General features: G+C 45.5%; 1 protein-coding gene across 1 annotated transcript; it reads left to right on the forward strand.

Annotated features, from left to right (window-relative positions):
* Window positions 1–2,515: 2,515 nt before the first annotated feature.
* Window positions 2,516–25,054, forward strand: LOC137535109 (zinc finger protein 431-like). Its single transcript, XM_068256912.1, has 5 exons — window positions 2,516–2,576; window positions 5,201–5,279; window positions 5,398–5,495; window positions 6,088–6,529; window positions 21,785–25,054. Exons 2-5 carry the CDS (start codon window positions 5,249–5,251, stop codon window positions 23,134–23,136), a joined length of 1,923 nt encoding a protein of 640 aa, XP_068113013.1. The 5' UTR covers window positions 2,516–2,576; window positions 5,201–5,248; the 3' UTR covers window positions 23,137–25,054.
* The last annotated feature ends 761 nt before the right edge of the window (window positions 25,055–25,815 follow it).

Below are 25,815 nucleotides of genomic sequence, written 5' to 3' on the forward strand. Positions count from 1 at the left end.
TTATACTCACAAACCAGGGTTACCTCCAGGCAACCACTGTATAGGCAGGTGAGGAGATTTTCCTGTCCTCACTCAGGATTAAGAAGTAGACAGGAAAAAGAAGGGGTATCCCCCTCCACCCAGGGGTGGAAATAGATATAACGTACAATGGAACAGAGACGCCAAAAGTAAAAAATATATAAAAGGTTTCAAAATGCTCAGGAGGCAGTGGTGGACTTACCTCCTGCAAGCAGACTCAAGAGACTGTCTATTCAAAAAATACAATGTTTATTGGTATACTCCACGGGGTTTGCAACACGTTTCACAGGCTTATCCCTGCTTCCTCAGGCAATAAATTATTGGAGCACACAACAGCAAATGGTCTGGGTCACACCTGAGCATTTTTAAACCTTTTAATAAGTGATTTTATACTTTTGGTGCCTCTGCTCCGTTGTACGCTACTTTTCTAGGGATGATTGTGAAGATAGTGGGGCCTGTTCATGTCAGCCGGGGGAGGTCAAAGTGCCCGGTGGCATCCCTACGTTTAGAGATCTACAGATTAGGCTTCAAATGGATCAATTACAAGCCGATACTGGTGGTCTGATATGGAGAGAGGATATTCGCTTGCCTAGATTTGCTAATAAGTCTTTTTATCCTGTCCAGGCTTGTACGCGTCCAGTTGAGACTTTCCAAGAATTAGTGGAGAGGAGTCTCATGTGTCTAAAGGTGGCCACACACCATACAATGTTTTAAATATCTGTTCAATTTAAGAATTGTAATCAATTTTTCTGACTGATTGTAACATTTCAAAAATATGACCAGTGTACCACACACCTATGTTAAATGTTTTCCTCAATTGTGATAAAAATGATTGGAAACTATTAATAAATTGACAATCTAACACACACCATACAATCTTTGATAGAAATTGAAGAGAAATATCTGGCATTCCGGATTGATTTAAATCGAAAAAAACGGGAAATGCGATTGGATTTTTCAGTCGAATGAAAAAAAAAGCTTTCGATTTTTTCAAGAGATACGATCGTTTTTATCGAATTACTGTAAAATCGGATCATTTTATTGTATCGTGTGTGGCCACCTTTAGTGAGGCATGTAGATCTCGGAGGCCCCAGAATGTTTCCCCGGGTGAGAGGGCTGCAATCGCTTCCCTTAAAGCTAACAAAGATATAGTTAACAGAAATGCAGATAAGGGGAGAGGAAAGAAACATGAGGCATGCTGGGGGAGATGAGAAAGACGAAAGATACATGAGGCATGGTGTGAGGAGATGCGTGAGAGAGAAAATAAACAAGAGGCATGCTTGGGGGGGGGAGATGAGAAAGGAAAGGAAAATGAGGCATGCTAGTGGAGATATGAGATACAGGAAAGAAACATGACACATGCTGGGAAAGATGAGAAAGGAAAGGAACATGAGGCATGCTGGAGAAGATGAGAGAGAGGAAAGAAACATGAGGCATGCTGTGAGGAGATGAGAGAGAGGAAAGAAACATGAGGCATGCTGGGGGAGATGAGAGAGAGGAAAGAAACATGAGGTGTACTGGGGAAGATGAGAGAGAGAGAGGAAAGTAACATGAGGCATGGTGGGAGGAGATGAGAGAGAGGAAAGAAACGTGAGGCGTGCTGGGAGGTGATGAGAGAGAGGAATGAAACATGAGGCATGCTGGGGGAGATGAGAGTGAAAAGAAATGAGGCATGCTGGGAGGAGATTAGAGAGAGAAAAGAAACATGAGGCATGCTGGGGGAGATGAGAGAGAAAGGAAAAAAACATGAGGCATGCTGGGGGAGATCAGAAAAAGGAAAGAAACATGAAGCATGCTGGGGGGAGATGAGAGAGAGGAAAGAAGCATGAGGCATGCTGGGAGGAGATGAGAGAGAGAGGGAATAAACATGAGGCATGATGGGTGACAGGCAGCACCCCAGTACTGGGCTAGATAGGCCGTCACAATAGACGAGATGGCAACAGATGGGTGGATGGTGCTGCTGTGCTCATCAGTGGGCAGCATGGCGGCGTTGTGTGGATAGAACTCTTTCCTTGCAGCACTGGGTCCCCGGTTTTAATCCCAGTCAGGGCATTATTTGCAAGAAGGTTATATGTTCTCCTGGTGTTAGCGAGGGTTTCCTCCCACATCCCAAAAACATGCAGAGAAGTAATTTGTCTCCGTCCCAAAATTGGCCACAGTATTCGATAGACATAACTGTGAGCTCCTTTGAGGGACAGCAAGTGACATTACTATATATACTCTGTAAAATGCTGCGGAAGATGTTGGTGCTGATCAATAATAATAATCGGTGCAAAGCATGGGGTAATATGGGCCTACAAAACAATAATCCACACAATAGTGAAATTAGGCAGCAGTTCCGATACTGACCACAAGATAGAGATACCTGTAACAGGAATCATAATGGTTTGCAATCGCAGTTTCCGTATTGTCCACAAGATGGAGACCTGACATCACTTGTAACAAATGGAACGCAGCACGGACTTCAGGGTGGAACGCTGAGACCAGAAGCTAGAGGGAGGGGCAGGGCAGGAAGTGAATAGCAGACATTACTGGGGCTGGTGGTGTCGAGATAGTAGGTAATAACATATATTTTTTATGTCTATTTACAGCCAGTGACCTTCCTGCCTGACCCAGGGAAATGTCTCCTGTATCTTATATACACACCCTAATGTGATTTTCTTCCCAGGAGCCAATCTGCACACAGCAATGGAGGCTTCTATCATTATCCCCCCACACTCCCCCCATGTGTCCTCCATCATCACTGCCTGACCCAGGGGAATGTCTCCTGTATCTTCTTATATACTCACCCTAATGGGATTTCCTTCCCAGGAGCCAATCTGCACACAGCAATGGGGGCTTCTATCATTATTCCCCCATGTGTCCTCCATCATCAGGAATGTCTCCTGTAGCTTCTTATATACTAACCGTAATGGGATTTGTGGCTGGATAGTGAACTGGTTAAAGGACAACTGAAGCGAAAGGGATACAGAGGCTGCCATATTTATTTCCTTTTCAACAATGGCAGTAGCCTGGCAGTGCTGCCGATCCTCTGCTTCTAAAACTTTAAGCCACAGACCCTTAACAAGCATATGCAGATCAGGTGTTTCTGATATTTTTGTCAGATATGACAAGATTAGCATGCTTGTTTCTGGTGTGATTCAGACACCACTACAGCCAAATAGACCAGCCGGGCTGCCAGGCAACTGGTATTGTTTAAAAAGAAATAAATATGGCACCCTCCATATACCTCTCACTTCAGTTGTCCTTTAAAGTTTCTGCCCCTTACATAGCAGAGACCAGGTATCGAATCTGTTAGCCAGCACCTATTTTTCAACAAGGAGACCTTACTTCCCACACAGTCCACCCATGTGTCTTCCATCATCACTGCCCCTCCACGTGTCTTCCATCATCACTGCCCCTCCACGTGTCTTCCACCATCACTGCCCCTCCATGTGTCTTCCATCATCACTGCCCCTCCACGTGTCTTCCATCATCACTGCCCCTCCACGTGTCTTCCATCATCACTGCCCCTCCACGTGTCTTCCATCATCACTGCCCCTCCACGTGTCTTCCATCATCACTGCCCCTCCACGTGTCTTCCATCATCACTGCCCCTCCACGTGTCTTCCATCATCACTGCCCCTCCACGTGTCTTCCATCATCACTGCCCCTCCACGTGTCTTCCATCATCACTGCCCCTCCACGTGTCTTCCATCATCACTGCCCCTCCACGTGTCTTCCATCATCACTGCCCCTCCACGTGTCTTCCTTCATCGCTGCCCCTCCACGTGTCTTCCTTCATCGCTGCCCCTCCACGTGTCTTCCATCATCGCTGCTCCTCCACGTGTTTTCCATCATCGCTGCCCCTCCACGTGTCTTCCATCATCGCTGCCCCTCCACGTGTCTTCCATCATCGCTGCCCCTCCACGTGTCTTCCATCATCACTGCCCCTCCACGTGTCTTCCATCATCACTGCCCCTCCACGTGTCTTCCATCATCACTGCCCCTCCACGTGTCTTCCATCATCACTGCCCCTCCACGTGTTTTCCATCATCACTGCCCCTCCACGTGTCTTCTATCATCACTGCCCCTCCACGTGTCTTCCATCATCACTGCCCCTCCACGTGTCTTCCATCATCACTGCCCCTCCACGTGTCTTCCATCATCACTGCTCCTCCACGTGTCTTCCATCATCACTGCCCCTCCACGTGTCTTCCATCATCACTGCCCCTCCACGTGTCTTCCATCATCACTGCCCCTCCACGTGTCTTCTATCATCACTGCCCCTCCATGTGTCTTCCATCATCACTGCCCCTCCACGTGTCTTCCATCATCACTGCCCCTCCACGTGTCTTCCATCATCACTGCCCCTCCACGTGTCTTCCACCATCACTGCCCCTCCATGTGTCTTCCATCATCACTGCCCCTCCACGTGTCTTCCATCATCACTGCCCCTCCACGTGTCTTCCATCATCACTGCCCCTCCACGTGTCTTCCATCATCACTGCCCCTCCATGTGTCTTCCATCATCACTGCCCCTCCATGAGTCTTCCATCATCACTGCCCCTTCACGTGTCTTCCATCATCACTGCCCCTCCACGTGTCTTCCATCATCACTGCCCCTCCATGTGTCTTCCATCATCACTGCTCCTCCATGTGTCTTCCATCATCACTGCCCCTCCATGTGTCTTCCATAATCACTGCCAATCCACATGTCTTCCATCATCACTGCCGCTCCACGTGTCTTCCATCATCACTGCCCCTCCACGTGTCTTCCATCATCACTGCCCCTCCATGTGTCTTCCATCATCACTGCCCCTCCACGTGTCTTCCATCATCACTGCCCCTCCACGTGTCTTCCATCATCACTGCCCCTCCACGTGTCTTCCATCATCACTGCCCCTCCACGTGTCTTCCATCATCACTGCCCCTCCATGCATTGTTTCTCATCTTAACCCCAATCCATGCAGCAGAAGGAGTTTCTAAGAAAGTTCCTGCCGTAGCAGTAGTGCTTGCCTGAGAGCTATTCTCACCATGGCGGGGGGCAGTGTGAATGTTAGGGGGAGTCTATGATTTGCAGTTACACCCCTGGTGTTGGTACATATATGTATAACATGTGAGGGATGAGTCTGAGTGGTGAATCATTGTGCGTGTCAGTTTAATAACGTGTCAGGATGTCACTGTCTATTTCTCCATGCAGGAGTGGCAGTATATAGAAGGACACAAGGACCTCTACAAGGACACCATTATGGAGAGTCAGCCGCCTCTCATATTACCAGGTAAAAGCAGACTTTCATTTCATCTAAAGTAGAGAGCAGTGTGGAGGGTCCACCTAGATCCCCTTCATCTGATAAACATATAGAGACAATATATTCAGTCTGTATGTGTTTCCTACAGATGGATCCAGTAACAGAAACCCCCTAGGGAGACGTACAGGTCCTCTTTATTCCCAAAATTGTCCACGGGAAGATCACACCATCCCCCACCATTATCAGGTAGGTGGAATTGAGGGTGTAATATTCTTAAGAGATTGTGTCAGATTATAAATTTAATTAAAGCAAACCTGTGAGTAAAATCAAATTAAAAGATAGACGCTAAACTAAGTAGTGGGAAGGCACAGGATGGTCCAGAGCCTTCCCCGATCCTTCCTAAGCCCATTGCTGCTGCCTGAGCCCCTCTTCTTCTCCATAGGTGTGCTGCTGTCCAAGCAAGAGAGTGGCCATACTGTGCATGTGTGAGTGAGGGCCACACAGGCTGAGTAGTATGAAACCACTTGTGCTTGGAGGAATAAGCAGTACATGACTGTCTCTGCTCTACTGGGCATGTCTGGATCGTACTCAGGCATGCTCAGTATGGTCCCATTCATAAATGCATGGAGGTGTGGCCATGTGAAAAAAATTGAAATACTCTCAAATATGCTTAGAGGAACCCTGCACTGGAGCAAAGAGCTCATCGAGGATCGAGGAAGCTTCTGGACTATCCACAGGCTTCCCACTACTGATGCAAGTATCTATCTTATAACTTTAATATCACTTCAGGTATGCTTTAAAGATGTCATTTTCTGATTTGTTTTGTTTTTGGCTTTAGAGTAAAGAACAAATTGATGTAAAACTTGAAGTTAAAGAGGAAGAAGAAGAGACGTATGTGAGGAGTGATCAGCAGACTATGGAGGAAGGTGACATGATGGGGACAAGTAAAGAGGAAGAAGAAGAGACGTATGTGAGGAGTGATCAGCAGACTATGGAGGAAGGTGACATCATGAGGATAATTAAAGTGGAAGAAGAAGAGACGTATGTGAAGAATGATCAGCCATCTATGAAGGAGGGTGTCAAGATGAGGATAATTAAAGAGGATGAAGAACATATGTATATGAGGAGTGATCATCAATCTATAGCAGAGGGTGACATGATGAGGACAGTTGAAAAGGAAGAAGCGGAGATGTATGTGAGGAGTGATCAGCAGTCTATGGAGGAGAGTGATGTGATGATGAATATCAAAGCTGAAAGATCATCTGTAGATATCTGCACAGGTAAGTAATGAATGCTATAGGCTTTTATGTTTTACATTTTCATTCTTCATCTATGAGTGTAAGATATATAGAGTGACGGTAATGGTAGACTCAGCAGATCTTCACATGAGAGAGCCTCTGTATGGATATAAGATTCCTCTCACTATCCTTTTTACTATACAGACAAACCTATGACAGGAGTCCTCATGCACAGTCTGGACTCCACCCCCTCACTGCTCACTACTCACCACAACCAGTGTCTTCCCTCTACCAAGCATGTACACCTCTCCTGACATCTCACAAATATCAGCTTGGCCACTCCCACTCTCTACCTTCTCTCCTTTGTGCTGAGGGGAGAGAAAAGAAAAGACCAAATGTGCAGATTGTAGGTTGCTCTTGTGCAAAGAGTGTGATAAATGTTTAGATAAAAATGAACAATTATCTCAGTATTATATAATATCTATGCCTGGAGTATAAATCTGTGCACAAAACCTTCCCTACCTACATCTCGGAGCTTGTTCACAGGTATACACCAGGTCGCCCCCTCAGATCCTCCAATGACCTTTGCCTCACCACATTGCATCATTCTCTAATATTAGCAGTTTACACACTACTCAGCATTCTAAATGATTTTACAGAGCAGGCCAGTGAACTATTGACCTGTCTTCAGTTGAGGTAACGAGCTTCAGAAGACAGAGCTCTCTGCGACTTTGAAAGTCGTGGACCTCAATTATTCTTTTGCGTAGATAACAACTGGAGTTTCTTCGCACTTTCTGTACTGGAAACAGTATTAGACTTGTGTCTCTGCTCCTAACGTTTTATTTCTTAGCTACACTACACATACAATTCATTATATCATCATTTTGTTTTCGCTAAAGTGTCTCTTTAACTAGTACACTTTCCAGGCATAGTACCAACCATGAAGAGGAGATACTATACACCATATGTCTGTGTTGGTTTATTCCATTTATTACAGTTTCCTCCCACATCCCAAAAGCATACAGATAAGTTAATTGGCTTCCTTTCAAATTGGCCCTGGCCTACGATTCATACACTATATGATACATATATAGACATATGACTATGGTAGAAATTCGATTGTGAGCCCCTCTGTGGAACAGTAAAGTGACAAGTAACATGGATGAGCTGTGAAATCAGATCCTGGCGGTAGTAGGAGCTGTTAATCAGCTTACTGAGCAGGTTTCTACGCAACAGACTCAGTTAACTCAGCTATCAAACTCGCTTGCTCAATTAAATGTTTCCGCTAGTGCTAATAACCAGCAGCCTTTGCCTAGTACACCGAATTTACAGTGGTTTCCGGAATCTTTGTTTATCATATTTTGAAGTTAGGGCTAGATCTTCTGGAACAGATTCACAGAAGATTACCCTGATTAAAACTTTACTCCAGCGTGACTCTCAAACTTGGGCCTATGGCTTAAACCCAGATGATGAAGCTCTCACTTCGGTGGAGAATTTCTTTAAAGCCATGGCCACAGTTTATGCTGATCCTCACATTACAGCTACTGCTACCCGCAAGTTAAGAGACCTCCGTCAAGGTTGACATACTGCAGAGGAATACGCTGCCGAGTATAGGAAGTGGTCCGTTTCTGTTAAATGGGGTGGGGCAGCACTCTAGGATCAATTTCTTTTTGGTTTGTCTGATTCAGTAAATGATATTCTAGTTAGCCATCCAGAACCTTGGAGGATGCTATTTCCTTAGCTGTACCAGTAGACAGGCGGATCAGATACCGTCGACAGGGGAAAACCTATTCCTCTCTAAGTAATTCTGCTAGACAGAGCAGCGCTCCTTCCTTAACTGCTGAAGAACCAATGCAGTTAGGACACTCTAAGCTCTCTCCCGCGGAGAATCTTAGAAGGTCTTTGTATGTATTGTGGGGGAAAGGGTCATTTTGCTCAGTCTTGTTCTAAAAAGGTTCCGGAAAACTCCAACGCCTAAGTGAAGTAAGGGGACTTCACTTGGGTGAGCAGCATTCTCCCCTTAAAATCAAAAACATTTTGTTGCCAGTCACTATTTTCTGGGATAATAATTCCTTGCATTCTCAGGCTTTCATTGATTCCGGGGCAGCCGGTAATTTCATTGATTCTGTCCCTGCTGCCAAGTTGGGTATTCCTGCTGTGCCTTTACAGAACAAGCTTTTTGTCACGGCTATAGACGACACCCCTCTGCAGACCAATACACCCATTACCATTACTCCTGAAGTCTCCCTGCAGGTTGGGGCTTTGCATTTGGAACAAATCCAGTTTTACATTCTTAGAATGCCCTCCAGTCCTCTGGTTCTCGGGTTGCCGTGGTTACAGATTCACAAACCCTGCATCGATTGGGGTTCCGGACAACTCACCAGTTAGTCACATCATTGTAAGGGGTTGTGTTTAAACAATATCTCCCTTTCTAGTTCAGGGGTGAGTTCTCATGATATTCCACCATCTTATCAAGACTTCTCTGATGTTTTCTCCCCACAATCTGCTGATAAATTACCTCGACATAGACCATATGATTGTCCAATTGATTTATTGCCTGGCACCATGCCTCCTCGGTGTCATCTTTATAACCTAACAGGTCCGGAAAAGTTGGCCATGAAAGAGTACATTAGGGAGAATTTAGACAAGGGGTTTATTCGACCTACTACCTCTCCAGCCAGATCGGGGGTTTTTTTTGTAGAAAAGAAGGATGGAGGATTACGTCCTTGCATTGACTATAGGAGGCTTAACAAAATCACTGTAAAAAATCGGTACCCTCTTGTGAGAGAACGCGGAAAAGCCGCCGCGTCTGTTGGTGTGGAGGCGGCTGTTTCCGCGTCCAATGCGGCGGTTTGCACGCGGACGCGTGCGTCTAGTGGCAGGGCAGAACACGGAAGAGCCACCGCTTGTGACAGCGGTAGGGCGGCAGATTCCGCGTCCAGCACGGCGGTTTGTGCGGAGCAGCGTGGGTCTGGTGTGGCTGGATCTGTTAGTGCACACAGGCTTAGGAACACGCGCGCGCGGTGAGAGGCAGAACTCTTATGCTAAGCAGAAGAAGGTCAGCTGATCACGTTGATCAGCTGACGCCAGGGCAAGATTCTATTGGTTGATCAGTTAGGGGTGGTGCTGGAGAGCACTGCTCTATATATACTTGCTGCTGGCCATTCTCAAGTTGTCTGCCGTTGCGATCACTTCGTGGAAGCACTCAGACCTTTGTCAGATCTCAGTGTGTTTGAACCAGGAGGACCTGGGAATTCACACTGAGGCAGAAACTTTGTATTGTTATTTTGCTTATGCTCAGACTAGTTCCAGGGTGTAGAGACCACGGACCTCACACCCAGATTAGGGAACTGTATTGTCATCTGTGTTATGCTTCAGACTAGTTCCAGGGTGTAGAGACCAAGGACCTCACACCCAGACTAGGCATTATTTGATATCTGTTATGACTTATTGCTTTCCTGACTACTCCTCTGTCATCTGATTCGGTGCCTCGCATATCTGATTCTCTGTTGCCAAACCCTGCTTGCCTTGGATACCGAATCAGCCTGCTGTCCATGTACCTTATCTGACCGTGTGTTGCCGACCTGGCTTGCCCGACCTCGAGAGCTATCTCTTCCCTTAAGAGAGAGTCTCTAGCTCAGATTGTGACATTCACCGTCAGGTGTCACTCACCTTCTGATCTTCCCTACCTTCAGCCTTACTCCACCCCTTGGGGAGCTTCAGGCTGCTGGACGGCTCTGTGTTCTTCAGAGCAGTATTTCCTTACTGATTATGATCACCTGCGTGCAGGTGCACCACTCAAAGTATTACTGTTACACCAAACACTCACATACCTTAGGGGTCCAGAGCTTAGCAATATATCTGTATTATCGGTGATTCTGCAGATCATCAATAATCAGGTATATATCTGCATTTTTGGTGATACTGCAGATCACCAATAATCATATTCTCTCTGTGTGTTGACACCAATCGTTACACCTCTACCTTGGATTGATGATCTTTTTCCCCCAGGTTTCAGGAGCTAGGATTTTTTCCAAACTGGATTTACGAGGTGCATACAATCTGATAAGAATACGCCAAGGGGACGAATGGAAGACAGCTTTTAACACCCAAGACGGGCATTATGAGTACCTTGTGATGCCCTTTGGTCTTTGTAATGCCCCTGCTGTCTTCCAGTACTTCGTGAATTATCTTTTCAGAGATGTGTTAGGTAAATTTGTGGTGATTTACTTGGATGATATCCTTTTTTTTTAGCTCACTGACAGAACATCGGGGTCATGTAAGGGTGGTCTTGCAGAAATTGAGGGAAAATTCTTTGTTCGCTAAATTGGAAAAATGTCTTTTTGAGGTAACTCAGGTGCCTTTTCTTGGATACATAATTTCTGACACAGGACTTGCTATGGATCAGAAAAAACTCTCAGCAGTTTTAAATTGGCCACAGCCTAAGGGACTCAAACTTATTCAGCGTTTCTTAGGGTTTGCCAACTACTATCGCAAATGCATCAGGAATTTCTGTACGTTGGTCGCTCCTATAACCGACCTAACAAAAAAAGATGCAGACCCAGTCAATTGGCCCGCACAGGCTCAGAAGGCTTTTTCTGAGCTGAAGTCCACTTTTTGTACTGCCCCTATCCTTACCCATCCAGATGTTACTTTGCCGTTCTTTGCCTCTGAGGTCGGAGTGGGAGCAGTTCTCTCTCAATTTTCCGGTCATGCCGAACGTATGCATCCCTGTGCATTTTTTTTCTAAAAAATTTTCATCAGCCGAACGTAATTATGACATAGACAACAGAGAACTTTTGGCTGTAAAGATGGCTTTCGAGGAGTAGAGGCATTGGTTGGGGGGGGGGGGGGGGGGGGAGGGGCAGTTCATTCAGTTACAGTTTTCACCGATTACAAGAATCTAGAGTATATAGGAGGGGCTAGAAGGCTTAATCTTAGACAGGCACGTTCGGCAATGTTTTTTGCTCGAGTTAATTTTATAATTACGTATAAACCAGGTTCCAAGAATGTGAAGGCTGACGCCTTGTCTAGATATAAAGCAGAAAACCCGAGAGCCCAAAATAGTGTGATATGTACTGGATAATGGGATAAAGTGAAAGGTAAGTATTATACTTACAAACGTGGGTTACCGCAAAGGCAACCACTGTATAGGCAGGTGGGGAGATCAGACCAGTCCCCACTCAGGATTAAGACGTTGCTCTCTGTAGATAGAAGGAAATAAGGGTATTCAACCTTCCACCAGGGTGGATGATTTGATCTGTAAGGATGTACAGAGGCGCCAGTAGGGTAAAAAAGACTAAAATCGTTAAAACGTTCAGTAGGCGGTGGTGGACCAGCTACTTGAAACAGACACGATGCTTGTCGATTCTGGAAACAATAATTTTTTCACATATACTCTTATCTATAGGAGTATATGTGAATAAATTATTGTTTCCAGAATCGACAAACGCCTTGTCTAGAAGCTTTGAAACTGAAATCACTTCATCTACTATTCCTGAGAAAATTTTGCCCTCAAATCGAGTACTTGCTGCAGTTCATACTACAGAATTTCCTGATTTGTATGGTTCTCTACAGTCTTTTCAATAAGACAGTCCTCCTGAAAAACCACCCAATGTAGACTATGTTCCTTTATATCTGCGTCTTCAGATACTTCAATTGTTTCATGAGTCTAAACTGGCAGGACATCCTGGGGAGACCAAGATCTTGGAACTTCTGTCCCGTCATGTATGGTGGCCCTCTATAAACAGAGACTGCAAAGCATTTGTGGCAGCCTGTGCTACTTGTGCCAGAAACAAGGTATCACGGGTCGCTCCCCAAGAGCACCTTATGCCTTTACCTATTTCATCTAGACCATGGTCTCATATATCTATGGATTTTGTGGTGGATGTACCTTCTTCTGGGTAAAGAGTTATTTGGATTGTTATTGACCGTTTCAGTAAAATGGCACACTTTGTACCCCTCTCATCTGCCCTCAGCTCAAGAACTGGCCAAATTGTTTGTGATCCATGTGTTCCGGTTACATGGGATTCCAGAGAATATAGTGTCAGACCGGGGGGTCCAGTTTGTTTCTCGCTTTCAGTACCCTCTTGGGTATTACCTTGTCCTTTTCTTCAGGATTCCATCCTGAGACCAATGGACAAACAGAAAGGACTAATCAATTATTGGAGCAGTACCTCCGTTGTTTTGTATCAGATTGTCAAGAGTCATGGTTAGACTTCTTGCTTTTTGCTGAATTTGCCTTCAACAATCTCCCTAGTCCTTCTACTAAGCTGTCTCCTTTCTGGATCGTCACTGGTCAGAACCCCATATTCACCTTTTTTCCATCCTCGCCTTTCTCTTTTCCAGCTTTGGAGGAATGAAGTACTCACATCCAGCAAATTTGGCCTCAAGTTCGGCAAAACTTACAGAATGCTGTTTCCCATCAAAAGTTCTACGCTGATGCCCGACGCTCACATGAGTTTAAGTTTTCTCCTGGAGACCTTGTGTGGGTTTCCACCCATAACATTCCCTTACGTCAACCTTCTGTGAAATTGGGCCCTAGGTTTATTGGTCCCTATCCTATTCAGGAAAAAATTGACAATGTAGTATATCGGGTGACATTACCTTAGTCCATCAAATGAGTCTATTCATTTCATGTTTCTCTTTTGAAACCTGCTGCTAACATAATTTCATCTTCAGCTCCTCCACCTCCTGTCGAGGTGGATGGAGAGCCTGAGTATGAAGTGGAGAGAATTCTCAACTCTCTGAAGATCCATAATTCCTTACAATACTTAGTGGATTGGAAGGGTTATGGTCCAGAGGAGAGGAGTTGGGTTCCTGCACGGCAAATTCATGCCAATTAATTCCATTGTCAACATCCTGGTAAGTCAGGTGGGGAGTGTCCGGAGTCCACCCCTCAAGGTAGGGGGGTGGAGGGGATAATGTAACAAACTTATCTGGTGTGGTCTCTGTAGGCTGTTCTGATAGTGTGGAGCAGCTGGAGGAAGCTTCCTCTTCCTCTTTGATCAATGGCATCCCCGGCTCCCCTGTAGAAGTGGGTTGGCGTGTTTCTGGCAGGACGCACGCAGCTCAGAGCTGCCTTTATAGGCTGAGGTGTGATGTCATCAGCTGATACCTTATTGCAGGAGGTGCTGTCAATTCTGGGGGCTGGGCTTTTGCCCTGCCTCTTGGGTATTTAACCACCTGAGCGGTCTGGACGAGCTGAGCTCGTCCAACACCGCCGGAGGTCGCCGCTCAGGCCCTGCTGGGCCGATTTTAATCAAATAAAAAGCAGCACACGCAGCCGGCACTTTGCCAGCCGCGTGTGCTGCCTGATCGCCGCCGCTCTGCGGCGATTCGCCGCGAGCAGCGGCGAAAGAGGGCCCCCCTAGCCGCCTGAGCCCTGCGCAGCCGGAACAAAAAGTTCCGGCCAGCGCTAAGGGCTGGATCGGAGGCGGCTGACGTCAGGACGTCGGCTGACGTCGATGACGTCACTCCGCTCGTCGCTATGGCGACGATATAAGCAAAACAAGGAAGGCCGCTCATTGCGGCCTTCCTTGTTTATTCTGGGCGCCGGAGGCGATCGGAAGATCGCCTCCGGAGCGCCCTCTAGTGGGCTTTCATGCAGCCAACTTTCAGTTGGCTGCATGAAATAGTTTTTTTTTTATTTGAAAAAAACCCTCCCGCAGCCACCCTGGCGATTTAATCAGAACGCCAGGGTGGTTAAGGCCAGAGTATTCACTTGCTCATTGGCCTTGATACTAATCAGTACGCTGGTTCTTGGTCCTTATCCTAGTGAAATAGCTGTTTGAGAGCTACATTTCATATATTGCGCATCAGCCCGATATATATGTACTCCAGTCAGTTTAGAACTGTGTAATCTATATATATAATAGACTAAGTGCCTCAACCTTCAAACAAGAAGAAGAAGTACTTTGCATGAGAAAATTTATGCGTGCTCAAACACCAAGTTTAAGGCCTCTTTTCCACGGACTGTTGAGCTGTGTGCTCAGCAAGCAGTTACCAGGCAGCAGTGAGCAGATACCAGGCAGCAACAAGCAGTTACCAGGCAGCAGCAAGCAGTTATCAGTCAGCAGTGAGCAGATACCAGGCAGCAACAAGCAGTTACCAGGCAGCAGTGAGCAGATACCAGGCAGCAACAAGCAGTTACCAGGCAGCAGCAAGCAGTTACCAGGCAGCAGTGAGCAGATACCAGGCAGCAACAAGCAGTTACCAGGCAGCAGTGAGCAGATACCAGGCAGCAACAAGCAGTTACCAGGCAGCAGAAAGCAGTTACCAGGCAGCAGTGAGCAGATACCAGGCAGCAACAAGCAGTTACCAGGCAGCAGTGAGCAGATACCAGGCAGCAACAAGCAGTTACCAGGCAGCAACAAGCAGTTACCAGGCAGCAACAAGCAGTTACCAGGCAGCAACAAGCAGTTACCAGGCATCAGTGAGCAGTTACCAGGCAGCAGCAAGCAGTTACCAGGCAGCAGCAAGCAGTTACCAGGCAGCAGCGAGCAGTTACCAGGCAGCAGCGAGCAGTTACCAGGCAGCAGTGAGCAGTTACCAGGCAGCAGTGAGCAGTTGTGAGAGTTTGAGAGCCATTTCACTGCCTATTCACAACACGAGAAGTCCACAGCACCACGTCAGTAATGTATAGCTCTTTTATTAAAAGAAATACAAAGAGATAGCCATAACAGCGACAGACGCTGTTTCGGACAAGGTCCTTCCTCAAGCTGTATCAGGCTCTCTCTGAAATACAATCCAATTGCTACTCCTATATATACTAGCTGTCAAAACGACATAACCAATCAGGATGCAGGGTATATGGAGGACTTTCCACTCTAGCACACGTCTGTCCCCATTCGGGTGCTGGTCTATCCAGTTTCTACTGCCTATTCACAGTCCATGGAAAAGAGGCCTTACCCTAGCAAGTCTGACATTGCAAATCTGGCCTAATTGGCTATTCATGAGGCAATGCTCATGCAAATGCATGCACAAACCAATACCACAAAGCAGTCACCCTGCTACATGCTACATTAGCACTATCCGGCTTAGTGCACACCAGAGCGGTTCGGCAGCGTTTTGCGATCCACTTGCGGCTGCGGATACGCTTGGGTAATGTATTTCAATGGGCTGGTGCACACCAGAGCGGGAGGCATTTTGCTGAAACACATACTTCCGAGGTGAAGCATTTTTTGGATTGCGGAGGCGTTTCTGCCTCCAATGTAAAGTATAGGAAAAACGCAAACCGCTCTGAAAAACGGCAGTTCAGAGCGGTTTTGCAGGCGTTTTTGTTACAGAAGCTGTTCAGTAACAGCTTTACTGTAACAATATATGAAATCTACTACACCAAAAACGCTTTACAAAACCGCAAAATGCTAGGTGAAATGCTACAGAAAAATAAGAAAAAGCGTTTCAAAATCTGCTAGCATTTTGCGGATCTGCTAGCAGTTTTTGGTGTGCTCCATGCCTCCAGGAGCGCCATGGGGAGGATTCCCAATGCCCCCTTTTTATACAACTGGGGGGACCGCAGGGTCCCAGGCTCTCTCACTGCCTGGAAACCACAGCGGGACCCCGGAGGGGGAGGCTGGGTGGCGTGGACGACCTCCCCCCCAAGTGTGGCCAGCGCCGGGGAGAGCCGTCTGCACCCACCTCCCAATATTAAAAACAGGCACTTAACTTAACGTCCATTGCGTTCTGCTACATGCGCATTAATTTGGGGGCACCACATGAGAAAGGAGAGACGCATGGGTCACCCCGAGCTTTAGAGCTCAGGGCTGGCTCACATACAGCACTCCAGAGGGAGGGGGGGGAGGACAGGCGCACTCACTCCAGGGTTCACACCACCGGAGCAAGCCATCCACCACCTGCCTCCAAAGGATACAAACTGCACAAAATGCTTTCCATGAGAAAATTAATGTGCATGTAGCAGAACCCAATGGACGTTAAGGTAAGTGGCTGTTTTTAATATTAGGAGGTGGGTGCGGACGGCTCTCCCCAGCGCTGGCCACGCTTGGGGGGGGGGGGGGGGGCGGCTGCGCCACCCAGCCTCCCACTCCGGGGTGCCGCTGTGGTTCCCAGGCAGCGAGAGAGCACTTTGCAGTATTGGTTTTTTGACCCTGCATAGTTTGGCATGCGAAAGCAAATGCATATTTGCATGAGCATTGCCTCATGAATAGCCAATTAGGCCGGATTTGCAAAGCCAGACTTGCTAGGGTTAAACTTGGTGTTTGAGCACGCATACATTTTCTCATGGAAAGCCTACTTCTTCTTGCTTCAAGGTTGAGGCACGTACTCTATTAGATAGATAGATGCGGCGTATGCTACGACGCGGGTTGGCTAGTATATATATATTGTAATTATAGTAATTATTGTATTTCTGTGTACGATCCGGCAAGTCCACCACTCTGATTAAAGTCTCATCTCTTTGTACCTCAGTCATCTGATACCCGTTATAGACCTCGGCTAGCTTAACGACTTTGTCTCTGTCTCATCCTTGTCTGTGCCTCATATATCTGATCCTATGTGTATGACGTTTGCCTGAATATTGACCTAGCACCTGTCTCTATCCCTTGTACTGTAGTCATCTGATTACCTGTGTAACGATCTTAGCCCGTTTTTGATCTAGCTCTACATTAGTCCTTCTGTACCACGCATTTCTGACTTTTTGTGTATGACCCGCGCTTTGACCTGACCTTGATTTATTGTATTTTCTGTGTGTACGTTAGACCCAGCATTACAACCAGTAAGGAGTGGGGCCACGGGTGCCTCAGATGCTGCTACTGGGCAGAGAGAATGTATATATACAGTACATAGTGGTTCACTTAGCCGGTGTCCGCGCCAGCTTCTCAGAGCAGGTGACGTCACTTCCTCCCAAAGAAGAACTTCTGCGATGTCATACTCTTGCGTTTCCCCATGGCCATTATCTTGTAGCTGCGAGGGCGCTGCCATGTTGTGTGTGCAAATCCAGGGAGCTCAGAAGAGTCCCCTGGAGTGAGGACTGTATGCCGTATTTAAAGATCTAAGTTCATCTAGCGCCCAAGAACTTCAACTGGCGGCCATTTTTTAAAAGGCACTTTCGTGAAAAGTATATAAAGACCTGAACTCAGAACTTCCTCTCTGCTCTAAAATAAAAGTAACAGCATAATTACCTTTACAGAAAAACATATATGTTACAGCTGATACTAATCCTGCAATAAATCTGCAGTGTATCTACTTCCAGCTTTCATGGAAGCAGACATATAGTTAACATACTGTATTTACCAATTAGCTTCTCTGCTGTGGCAGTCAGCTGACACATGTGAGAGATCAAATTACAACTTGTGATTAGTCACAGATGAGGGGGGGATATGACAGGCTAAACTCTCTAAAAATATATATGTACTACGCGCTGTAGTACGTACTGTTTTATTCTATGAATAATGAAAATTCCATAAAAGACTTAAAAAGCATAAAAGACATATAAAAACTCAATGCAAACACACATCCAATCTCATCATACACTCCTACTGTAGAAATATTCAATCAGCAGTAACTTTATTCCTACTCATGACACCTAAATGATCTAGATATAGTTTTTTCAGGATAAACTAGACTTTCATTGGGGGATATTTTGTCCCGAGAATTTTTTTTTCCTGCGCATTTTAGCAGGAAAAAAGAGGGAAAACCGTTAGGTTTCTAGTAAAAAATAAAAAGTGCTACAGTAGGTAAAAGACATGCCATCAGTATTAAGTCCTCCAAGGATAGATAGCCAGATGTGTGCCCAGTATCAGACCCCCCCAGTATAGCCAGATGTGGCCCCCCAATATCAGCCTCCATTATAGCCAGAAATGTCCCCGCATTTGCTACCACAAATATATATATATATATATATATATATATAGTATATATATATATATATATATATATATATATATATATACACAGCTGCATACCCCAATAATGCACCCCTCATTGTAGCCAGATGTGTCCCCAGGATCAATGTTTCCCATTATAGCCAGATGTGCCCCAGGATTATCGCCTCTGCCCCATTATTGCCATATGTGCCCCCAGCATTCAGTTATGTCCCTCAGGACCATCAGATGTGCCCCACTTTATGAAATCCCCCACCCCGTTACCCTGATGGGCCTCAATAATAATTTCAATCCCCTCCCCTTCAGATTTAGAACCCCCACCCTCTGTTATGGGCGGCCAGATGTACCCCCCCCCTTACCACTATGCCCCCCCCCCCCCCCCCCCCCCCCCCCGGCCAGATCGTTAAAAAAATTGTCCCTGCAAGATGAATATCTCTAGAAGAAAAAGAACGTCTGGCACTATAGTTTATTGACAGCAAACAAGGATACAAAAGCTTGTGCAAAACGTTGCTGTGCAAAAAGCAAATGTAAAGTACAAAAACAAGGGCGTCTCCCTTGCGGCGACCCGGAAATGCGACTCTCTGTCTGCATTTAACCTCACTGCCGTTCTAGTCACTTTGTGCACACCCCACCTCAGAAGAAGCTTGGCGTTCAGCCTAGCGAAACGGTCATAAGGCCGTGCACCAGCGGCGCCCACACCTGCTACCTGCCACCACCCAGGTATGCATGTCAGTTTTGTACTGTACATTTGCTTTTTGCACAGCAACGTTTTGCACAAGCTTTTGTATCCTTGTCTGCTGTCAATAAACTATAGTGCCAGACGTTCTTTTTCTTCTATGGACCTTGCTGCATTTATTGCTTTAGTCTTGAGCACATAGTTTTGGAACCTGAGTGATGAAGCACAGTCATCTATTAATCCAGTGAACCCCGAGTGCCTGCCTGTTCTCTTTATACTTGTACAAGATGAATATCTCACCTTACCTGGTTTCTGCGTTCATCCTGAAGCTCCAGCCTTCATTCACCGCGGTGCACTCAGCCCTGTGATGCTGAACATCCGGGTCCCGGCTTGATGACGTCATCAAGCTGGGACTCGGATAGTCAGCGTCACGGGGCTGAGTGAAGAACGGTGAATGGATGCTGGAGCTGCAGGATGATCGCAGGAACCAGGTAAGGTGAGATATTCATCTTGCAGGGGCATTTTTTTTATGATCCGACCATGGAGGGGGAGAGATGAATGATCACGCTGTTTGCTACAGCGGGGGGGGGGGTCACTAATTGGCTACAAGGGAACATGTCCCTTTTGCCAATTAGTAAGGCAGCTAACAGTGCCGGGGGGTGCGCTCTGAAGCGCACCTGTTCCTGCACAACAGGGCTGCAAGCAGGTCAGTATATCTACGTGGCTGTGGCTTGGAGGGTGCAACAGCTGACGTAAAAATACTGTAGTGGTGGGGACAGTGGTTAAGGGTTAAAGGGATCCCTTTTACTTTTATACCACGCAGCTTGTTGGAAGAGAACCCAGGTGCTGAGTGTATATATATGTATAAACTCTCTAAATACATACAGGGTGCGTTTCTCTGTTTTCCTTCTGTCCTGTGTTCAGGTCCACTTTAAGCTATAAAACAGACCACAGCTAATGACCCTTTGAACTGTCTTGCATTAAAACCTTATCTCAAGCTCTGAGAAGTTCTTTTGCATAGATAACAAGTAACAAGATAACAAGTACTCAAGTGATCTATCTCTTAAAGTGAACCTCCGGACTAAAAATTGACTCAGCAGCACTGAAAAGGTCTGGTGTTTCTTTAACAGTTTCACAGCATAAGAACTTTGTTTCTCTTATCCTAGCCTCATTTTTAGCTGCACAGAAGAAAACTGCCCGGGCTTTTTTCCTGTGATGCTGTGCAAAGCATGATGGGATTTCTGATGCTGTTGCTCTCGTTCTGCTGTTTTGGTGCAATTTTTTTTTTTTTTTACATTTTGAATTTGACATTTGAAGCCTAGCGTGTGCAGCTGGGAGGGGTTATCAGGACACAGGACAGTTGGAACTGTGTCTCCTGCTCCCTGTCACCTCCTTTCAACCAAAAAAGAGGCTGCCCCCATGACAAAGATGGCAGCCCCCATGAATCACAAACATTTGCCTGTTCTTTTAAAACAGGGTGGCTAAGAGATTACATTACCTATCTATTCTAATTAACATAACTAATGTAACTTAATAACAGTATGTTTGTTTAGGCTGAAGTTCCCCTTTCATGATGTGTGAAGCCCCACCCACCTACACGTTGTGCTTGTCAATCACAGGCTTCATCAGGGTGTGCTGAGCGGGTGATTGGTGAGCTACTTTGATGCACTACGGAAGGCTGGGTTAGGTGGGTACAGAGTCGCACCAGAAGGGACATTGTAGTCACAACCCTGCACGGAGATGAGGCATTTTGCACGGACGTGATTACTCGTCCCGAGGGAAGGGAATTTGTTAAATAATACTTTCTGCCTTTCTTCGTCCCACCCCCCCCCCACCCCCCCACCCCCCCGTCCATCTATGTTTCCGTATACGTCCCTGACCTCTGCCCTTGACCTACTTTGTATATTAAAAAAAAATACCTTACCTATTGGTAAACTACACTGAGATAACAAAACCAGAAAAAATACACCTTTATTTCCAAATACAAAATTACCCCCATACATTGCACTAGGAACATAATTTACATGTGGGGATGACCAGAACAAATAAGCAAATAAAGTGTGTAGGTTTTATCTATGGTAGCATTATTTATTTCAAAATTACAGTGGATGGAAATTGAGAAATAGTGTATTGTCTGTCCTTTTTCCCTTTAAAGTGCATAGAAAATAAAATAACCTCACCTGTAATCACTTGGACTGACACCATTCTGTAAGGATAATTTGCCCAGATCATCTCATCAGAAGCCCACTACAGGCCTGGAAAATCAGAAACCACACGCATATATGTTGGGTAATCTGTAATCAGCTTTATGAAAGGATTTTCCTGGTTTCATACATGCAGAAGTAAGAGAAGGTATAGAACATTTATATCACGCTTTTCTCCTGGCGGACTCCAAGTGGCAGGGTGTACTCAGACAGTAGCAGTGTTAGGGAGTCTTGTCCAAGGTCTCCTTACTGAATAGGTGCTGGCTTCTACAGCAGGTAATGATTGACAAATCATCTAACGACAAATGTAGATTAGTCCCGAAATAATGAACCATTGAGAAGTGAGGATATACGGTTACCTAATTGATTTGGTACATTACTAGTGAGAGTTTGCAAAGTGTCATCAGCCAAGCAAGGTGACAATAAAAAAAAATCATGTTATGGCTAAGCTACTGAAAATGTGAATCATCTAACTTTCCAGCATAACAAAATGGCTTCGCTTCTGTCAGGACCTCTTTATAAACTCATTTATGCTGAAAGGCTCTACCTTACAACATGTACTTTCACTTTCTTCCAGCAGGTGGAGACAAGGAAGCTTCTGGAGGATCACATCCTGTTACTCATACTACAAACCTTCAGAGCCATCAGAGAACACATACGGGAGAGCATTCTTATTCATGTTCAGAGTGTGGGAAAACGTTTACTCTTCACTCAAGCCTTCAGAGACACCAGAGATCACACACAGGAGACCGTCCTTATTCATGTTCAGAGTGTGGGAAAAAGTTTACTCTTCCCTCAATCCTTTACAGACACCAGAGAACACACACAGGAGAGCGTCCTTATTCATGTATAGAGTGTGGGAAAAAGTTTACTCAATCTGTAAACCTTAGGATTCACCAGAGAACACACACAGGAGAGCGTCCTTATTCATGTTCAGAGTGTGGGAAAAAGTTTACTGTTCCCTCAAGCCTTAAGTTACACCTAAGAACGCACACACGTGAGCGTTCTTATTCATGTTCAGAGTGTGGGGAAAAGTTTAATGATACCACAATCCTTCGAAGTCACCAGAGAACACACAAAGGAGAGCGTCCTTATTCATGTTCAGATTGTGGGAAAAAGTTTACTCTTCACTCAACTCTTCAGAGACACCAGAGAACACACACAGGAGATCGCCCTTATTCATGTTCAGTGTGTGGGAAAAAGTTTGCTCTTCACTTAAGCCTTCAGAGACACCATATTACACACACAGGAGAGCGTCCTTATCCATGTTTAGAGTGTGGCAAAAAGTTTACTCAATCCGCAAACCTTAAGAAACACCAGAGAACTACTCACAGAGGGGAGCGTCCTTATTCATGTTCAGAGTGCGGCAAAAAGTTTACTGTTCACTCAAGCCTTCAGATACATCTAAGAACGCACACAGGAGAGCGTCCATATTCATGCTCAGAGTGTGGGAAAAAGTTTACTCTTCACTCAAGCCTTCAGAGACATCAGAGAATACACACAGGAGAGCGGCCTTATTCATGTTCAGAGTGTGAGAAACAGTTTACTGTTCACTCAAGCCTTCAGATGCACCTAAGAACGCACACAGGAGAGCGTCCTTATTCATGTTTAGAGTGTGGAAAAACATTTACTCAGTCTTCAAGCTTTAAGAGTCACCAGAGAACACACAAAGGAGAGCGACCTTATTCATGTTCAGAGTGTGGGAAAAGGTTTAATTATTCCTCAAACCTTCAGACACACCAGAGAACACATACAGGAGAGCATCCTTATTCATGTTCAGAGTGTGGGAGAAAGTTTGCTAATTGCTCAAACCTTCTGAAACACCAGAGAACACACAAAAGAGAGCATCTGTATTCATGTTCAGAGTACGGAAAACAGTTTACTCAATCTTTAAGTGTTCAGAAACACCAGCTGACACACACAGGCTAGTGTCAGCATCCTTTTTCACACTAAAAATGTGGTAAAAAGTTCCCTTCTAGCTCACACCAGAAGCGCCAGATAACACACACAGGAGAGCATCCTTATTCATGTTCAGCGTGTGGAAATATTCACTCATGGCTCACACATTTAGACACACTAGATGACTCACAAAGATTAACGTCCTTTTTCATGCTCAGAGTGTGAGAAGAAGTTTATTCAATCCTCAAGCTTACAGCGAAACCAGAGAACAAAGACAAGCACTTGCCAGTTGGCACTCGCTCGAGCAGGGCATTCTGGGAAAGATATCCTAGGTAACTGCTGACCATCACCAGTGTATGTATCACCCAGAGTCACAGCTATATTGTTGCACTAATAAAAGTGTATGTGAATATCAAGCTACAGATAGGAACCTCAGGTAGGAAGTAACCAAATTGAGAACAGAAGTCAGAATAACCTGTATGCCACACGTGTGGTGATACAGCTTTGTCAAAATGTGACACGGAGTATGACTCTACTGTATAAACATAACAGATGACATAAGACAGTAGTTCTAGCATGCACAGCATAATACATATATAATACATATTACAGCACTCAGAGATCCCATTTCATACCTTTGAAGTGTATCCGTTTCTCACAGGCATTTTATCCCATTTACATGTAAATCAGAGAAAGATCCTTCCTTTAGGAACTGCTTGGGTATTCTGTTAGGGTTCCTATACACCAGCAGTTTGGGATGTAAGACTGGCTTCAGGGGCATAAAGAGATAATTTGCATTTTCAGTAGTGATGCATTGTGGGAAACTATGGTTGCTCACTTGAAGCTGAATTATCACAAATACCTTCTATTTTAAGAAAGCAAATTACACTTTTTACACTGTTACTTTTTAGTAGGAGGGCTTTTCGGTCTCTTTTAGTCTCCTGTACTTTTCTAGTGGTTCTGGATCACCCTGAGCTTGGGTATTTTGCTGTACTTGTCCAAGCCCTATCCCATAGAGCCATATCAATCCCTGCCATGCACTGATGAGCAGGGGTTCCAGCATAGAAACAGCCTCCCAGCCCTCACACACAGAATAACGGGGTCCAGCATAGAAACAGCCTCCCAGTCCCCACACACAGAATAACAGGTGGTCCAGCATAGAAACAGCCTCCCAGCCCCCACACACAGAATAACAGGTGGTCCAGCATAGAAACAACCTCCCAGCCCCCACACACAGAATAACAGACAATCCAACAGCCTCCCAGCCCCTTAACACAGCTTAAAAGCTGTGCTTCTAAAATGTTTTACACTTTTGCTATATTGTTTCTATCCCCTTTCTCATTATTGTCAATTTGCATTCCTTCTCCTCCCTGTGCAGATCCTAGCAGCTCTTCAGTACACACATTAAGTAAGGAAGTGTAGACTAACCACAAGTAACTCTGGTCTAGAATCAATAGGAGTGACATCCTTGTGTCTTTAAATTTGAAGTATATTGCAATATTTGTCCCTTCATTTTAGACATTTTTATAGTCAATTATTAGAACAGTAAACTTTGTTTTGAGGGCTGATAATGACCAGAGAGCTGCAGAGATGAGGCAGGAAATGCATTGCAGGTTTTAGTAGTTTGCTGTTACATTCCTCCCTGTGGGAGTCTTACAGCAGCAGAGATTAGGAGCTTGTCACAGGGCTGGGGTCAGTATTGAAGTATATTTATTTAGCAAGATGGGCTTTAGGCAGGAGGGTCTTGCTGTACCTTGTATGTGAGGAGCTTCATCAGATCTAATGTCTTCAGTGTACAGTGCAGGTTATTCCTTATTTCCTGCAAAGGTTGTGTTCCCTCACTGCTGTTCTCTCTTCTCCATACTGTAAGCTTTGTTATATTAGTATTTGTATTATATTGCTTTGTTGTGCTTCTAAATAAAAAGATGATAAAAATGTATTAAAGAAAAATGCACAAAATCAGATCTGTGTTTTACTTTTGCACCTGACTGTTGTCATTGATTTGTTTGATGGATCCGCCCCCAGCCATGCCCAGCACAGACATTTCCAACACGCAGAGCACAAGTGAGGCGGAGCAGAACCGGAGGGGGAGGGGCTTCAGCAGGTAATTTCTGCACACAGATGCATCTGGCCAGGAATGTGACAGGCTGGTGAGTTTGTATCATACACTGCCACTCGGACAAGAAGGCACCAGGCTTACACACTTGCCAATGAATGACTGCTGACAGCAATTCACCTCACACAACAATACTTACAGCTCTAAGGTAGCTTTCTTCTATAGAGGCAGAATTCCGTACTTAAAAAGTAAAAGTGCATAATTCTGTACTGGATTGTACTGTACTGCATGCTGGGGGAAATGAAAGAGAGGAATGAAACATGAGGCATGCTACAGGAGATGAGAGAGAGGAAAGAAACATTAGGCATGCTGGGAGAGATCAGAGAGGAAAGAGAGAGAGAGAGAGGGAATTAACATGAGGCATGCTGGGGAGATGAGAGAGAGGAAATAAACATGAGGCATGCTGGGGAAGATGAGAGAGAGGAAAGAAACATGAGGCATGAGGAGATGAGAGAGAGAGAGGGAATAAACATGAGGCATGATGGGGTGACAGGCAGACCCCAGTACTGGGCTAGATAGGACCTGTTACAATAGACGAGATGGCAACAGGTGGGTGGATGGTGCTGCTGTGCTCATCGGTGGTCCTCATCAAT

This window comes from Hyperolius riggenbachi, chromosome 10 (assembly GCF_040937935.1).
Source record: "Hyperolius riggenbachi isolate aHypRig1 chromosome 10, aHypRig1.pri, whole genome shotgun sequence".
Classification (NCBI taxonomy): Eukaryota; Metazoa; Chordata; class Amphibia; order Anura; family Hyperoliidae; genus Hyperolius; species Hyperolius riggenbachi.

Excerpts from the sequence above, each read along its gene's own strand:
- LOC137535109 (XM_068256912.1), top strand. The coding sequence starts at position 5,249 with ATGGAGAGTCAGCCGCCTCTCATATTACCAG. Across the intron at positions 5,280-5,397 it reads GCCGCCTCTCATATTACCAG|ATGGATCCAGTAACAGAAAC; the intron begins GTAAAAGCAGAC and ends TGTTTCCTACAG. Across the intron at positions 6,530-21,784 it reads ATCTGTAGATATCTGCACAG|CAGGTGGAGACAAGGAAGCT; the intron begins GTAAGTAATGAA and ends ACTTTCTTCCAG.